The sequence below is a fragment of the Leptopilina boulardi genome, unplaced genomic scaffold, assembly GCF_019393585.1.
Source record: "Leptopilina boulardi isolate dan_hultmark-lab unplaced genomic scaffold, ZJU_Lbou_2.1 LbouV2_384, whole genome shotgun sequence".
NCBI classification, from domain to species: Eukaryota; Metazoa; Arthropoda; class Insecta; order Hymenoptera; family Figitidae; genus Leptopilina; species Leptopilina boulardi.
The window spans coordinates 339,103-343,900 of record NW_026137956.1 but is presented as its reverse complement, the minus strand read 5'-3'; the positions used below and the strand labels follow the sequence as shown (position 1 = coordinate 343,900).

The 4,798-nt window shown below is 24.3% G+C and overlaps 1 protein-coding gene across 1 annotated transcript; it reads right to left on the bottom strand.

Annotated features, from left to right (window-relative positions):
* Positions 1–4,223: 4,223 nt before the first annotated feature.
* On the bottom strand, positions 4,224–4,454 carry LOC127288340 (uncharacterized proline-rich protein-like; the record flags this gene model as incomplete). Its single annotated transcript, XM_051315732.1, has 1 exon — positions 4,224–4,454. A coding segment is annotated over one exon (231 nt), but the record flags the coding sequence as incomplete, so codon positions are not given.
* Positions 4,455–4,798: the final 344 nt, after the last annotated feature.

Sequence of the window (4,798 nt, the reverse complement as noted above, 5' to 3'; positions counted from 1 at the left end):
TAAAGCCTATAAAATCATAGAAATTAATAAAAAATTTACTACTCAAAAAGCAGTTATATAAATTATAAATAATTCCTTTTACTACATTTCATATAACTGGTGAACAGTAGTTGGATTTACTACTCTTCAAATTTTGAGTTGACTACAATTCCACTTGTTTTTACTACCTTAAGAAAGTTCATTTTACTACCGACCTGTAGTTGTACTTTAACTACACACGGAAAAAAAAAAAAAGTAATTTTTACTACTTTCATAGTAAAATTGGACCTGTCCGAAGTTTCTGCGCATCTCTGGCAACTTTTACTCAAAAAATAGTAAAATTTACTATTTTTGTAATAATTTTTACTATTTCTGGAGTAAATTTTACTATTTCTGGAGCAAATTTTACTATTTTTGGAGTAAAAGTTGCCATAGATGCGCAGAAACTTCGGACAGATCCCATTTTACTATGAAAGTAGTAAAAATTACTTTTTCTTTTTTTCCGTGCACTGTAAAAAGAAAGGTATTAATTTAATACCGACTTTAGATACGAAATTGTCATTTGGTTCTATTTTAATACCTAAAATCGGTACTGTTTTAGTACTTTTCGGTACTATTTTAGTACTTTCTTTTTACAGTGTACATATTTACGTAAAGTCAACTATTACTTATTAACTTCTTAAAAATAGTTACATTAACTACATGAACATGATTAGATTAACTAAAAAAGTAGTTAAATAACTACTTTCTAGTCAACTATCAAATGGTAGTTGAATTTCTCGGCAAAATTTTGTTCAGTGTTGATATTACAATGTTATATTATACCAATATTACGTGTAATATTACTGTGATATCAAATTAATATTACTTGCTACTTGGGCTATCAAAATTATTGTTGCAAAGTATTATACAATTTAAAAAAAAAAAAAAATCGGTAACAAACTTTAGTCGAAAACAAAGTAACTTTATTTTGTTTTTACAAAAATATTGAATCACAATGCGAATGAAATTTAATTCTAAAATAATGTTTGCCACATGTCGATATTAATAAAATCAATGATTCGAAATGTGAAGAAAAAAAATTTATATGATAAAGGTTAAAAGTTTATGCTCAACGTGTAAGGTATAAGAATGAAAAATAATAATCGGAGTCTGCGGGAGTAGAGCACAAGGTTTTTCATAATTATCGAATATTGTGTATATATATATATATATACTCGCGAGATTTAAAGGAAGTTATACGATGGTGGTGGTTTAGTGTTGGATTTGTGTAGTTCATATCGAAAGAAGAAATAAGGCGGGGATGTAAGAAGAAAGGCAGTGCTATAAAAGACGATCGGACCACGTTGTGGGGCATCAAAACACTTTATCATGAAGGTACGTAAACATTGTGCACGGTTCTTATTTGTTTTGTTTTTTATTAAAAAAAAAGAAGTGAATTTAATGTCTATGTTAAAATATTTTTGTACATATTTATTTTTTTATGTACTGTAATATTATTTATTATAGTTATACATGATATAAAAATAAAGTTCAACGTTCATGTATATATATATATATTTATATATATAAATATGAGTTTAATATTATCATGGATTTTCGGAAATATATGGTTTATCAGTGAATTTCTCGTTTTAGGTGTTCGTGTTCGCGATTTTAGTGGCGATTGCCGCATCTACGTATGGTAATTATTACTCTATTGTCATTTTATATCTATGATATAAACTATTTCGTGTTTAATATCTATATATATATAATATTCTCAAAATATGCAATACAATAAAAATTGATAAACAATTATTTTTAAATATATTTTTTTTATTGATTATTATTCTCTTTAATTACATGTTTATTATCTCTTCAAATTTTCATTTTTTAAAAGTAATTTTTATATATTTTTCATATTTACAAATGGGAAAAAAATAATCTCAATTTAAGATGAAAATGTCTTTTGAAATAAGAATTTTTTTAATAAATGATTTTATTTATTTATTAAAGAAAGTTTTAAAGTATTTTAACTTTTTTTTTACTTCTGATTAAAAGAATTTAAGAAAATAAACAATTTTTAAGGTTATGTTCACATTTTTCTGCATTTAATAAAAAATCAATGCATTTTATTTTAAATATGCTCTTTAGTCGGTATCAAAACTAAAATAAAATAAGTAAAATTTTGTAAAAAAAAGTGCTCGATTGTACAAAACATAAATATTGTTATTTTTACATTTAATGTTTTTTTTTACTTTTTTTATTTGAATTATTTTTTAATTTTTCTTTAATTTGTTCTATTTATATATTGGAAAAAATTTTTTGTTATTTTGAACATTAGAAATTTTTATTTTATTTTCTACATCATTTGTTTTTAATGCGTTAGTTATTATATAAAAATAAAATTTTGTTTAACCCCTTTACTGATATAGAGAAAAAATTAAAACTTAGTGTTTTGAGGGTTTTTGGAGTCTCTGAATAAAAAAAAATTTATTTCGTGATTTTTACTTGTTTTTAATTGTTTATTAGTTAAAAACAATAAATAATTATTTAATTATTAATTAATTAAACATCATTGATACCTGTAGTGTGCGAATAATGATATAAAAGAATTTATTTTACAACTAAAATTTTCATTTTTTTTGTGTTAAGATGATCACGACACAACGTACGTGTCGCTGACAATGAAGGGGTTAAACTTAAAAAATGTTTATATTACAAAATAACAATTTTTAAAAAAATTTTTGTAGAAAATAACAAATTAAAAACAAAGTTTTTTTTAAAAAGTAGGAGTAAGAAAAAATTTTCTATGTTCAAAATTATAAATAAATAATTTTTTTTAATACAATAAAGCAATTAAATAATAATAATAACAATAAATAATTAAAATTAAAAATAAAATGTTAAAACACGGAATGTAAAAATTACAATATTTACCGTAAAATGGGGTAAAGTGGGCTATTTTTTCACTAAAATTATCCACTGATTATGAATGAAACAAATGTCAAAGTAATATTTTTTGACGTCCATACAAACCAAAGTAATCATAATTAAAGGATTTTTTTTCTTAGAAAAGATAAAAAGAAATTTTTAAAATTAATTTGTAACAATCGTCGACTTTTACCTTAACGCCGACTTTACCTCATTTTACGGTATGGTTTAGTCAGTCTAATATTTTTTTTGGAAAAATTTTGAGTTCTTTGGAAAATTACTATATTATGTATAATCCATTTATGATTTTCAATAATTAATAATTTTTAATAAATGCATGTTTCATTTTTTTTTTTGAACAACAAATAAATAATGTTTTATTATAAATAATGTTAAATAAATAATAAATAATAATGTTAACTATTTTTAAAGTGAAAGGAAAAATTTTGTTAAGCAATGAATAAAAAGTGTGATAAGTGAGAAATTTAAAATTAATTCACTATGATGTTTACTGTAGTAATAAACATGTTTTGAAAAAATACAATACTTTCTTATTTTTGTTGAAAATTTAAAAAAATTATTTACATAATTCGTAATTAAAGTAGAAAGAAATTTTTATAAACTATTTTGCTTTTAAAAATATTGTTTATCAAAGTTATGATTTTTCAAAAAATTCAATGTTCCAATTTTTTCTATTGGTATACACTTTAGGCATTTCACTTCATGTATAAAATTAAAAAAAATTTTCTTAATATACGTGAGTTTTCTTTTCTTTATATGTAAACAATTGAAAAATTAATATGTAAAACTAATATAAAAAATATATATATATATATAAAATAATAATAATTTAAAAATAATTGCTTCCTTGTGTAATAGTTTCTACTATATATTGTAATGAGATTTTTAATTTTCACAATTGTAAAATTGTATTTTAAATTTAAAAAATAGAAAAACCACAAATTCTTTCCATAATGGGTCACAAAACTTTCAGTAAATTCAATAATTCATTAGACAATTATATGGAGTTAAATGACAGACAGGTGTGAAGTGCGTTAAGTAACTATATAGCGACATATTTGTGCAGAAAAAAAATATATGCCTATAAAAGAAGATATATATATATATTTATTTCTCGTTTTTCTTGCAGGTGGTTACATAAGTAGTGGATGGTCGGGTGGTGGCGGTGGTGGTGGTAGTGGATGGAAATCAGGATGGAGTGGAGGTGGGGGTGGAGGTGGATGGAACAAAGGTGGAGGCGGCTGGAGTGGAGGTGGGGGTGGATGGAACAATGGGGGTGGAAAAATTATTAAAGTTATCACAGTGAGTGGAGGGGGAGGCGGTGGATGGCCAAGTGGAGGTGGTGGCGGTTGGAAATCAGGTGGGGGTGGATGGTCCGGAGGCGGTGGAGGAGGAGGAGGTGGATGGCCTAGTGCCTGGAAATTAGGAGGTGGAGGCGGTGGTGGTGGATGGTCTGGCGGAGGCGGTGGTTGGTCCAGCGGAGGTGGAGGTGGTGGATGGAAATCCGGAGGTGGATGGTCCGGAGGCGGTGGCAGTGGTTAGTAATATTTTTTTTAATCTAATAATTAATTCTTTTATTTATAAACAACTTATAGTTTTATTAATAATTTTATAATTTATATATTTAATTTTCGCATTAAATTATTATTAAATTATTTTCTAAATAATTATATTTTTTATATTGTATAATTTTTTTAAATTGTTAGATACATTTTTTTTATATTTTTATCTATATTACATTAAAATATTTATAATAAATAATTTAAGTTTTGCCATTTTAAAAATATTATTGGTTTCGTAAAACCAATTAAAGTAAAACAGATTATAGGCTATAAATTGTTATAATTAGTTATATTATTATTATTATTATTATTATTATTAT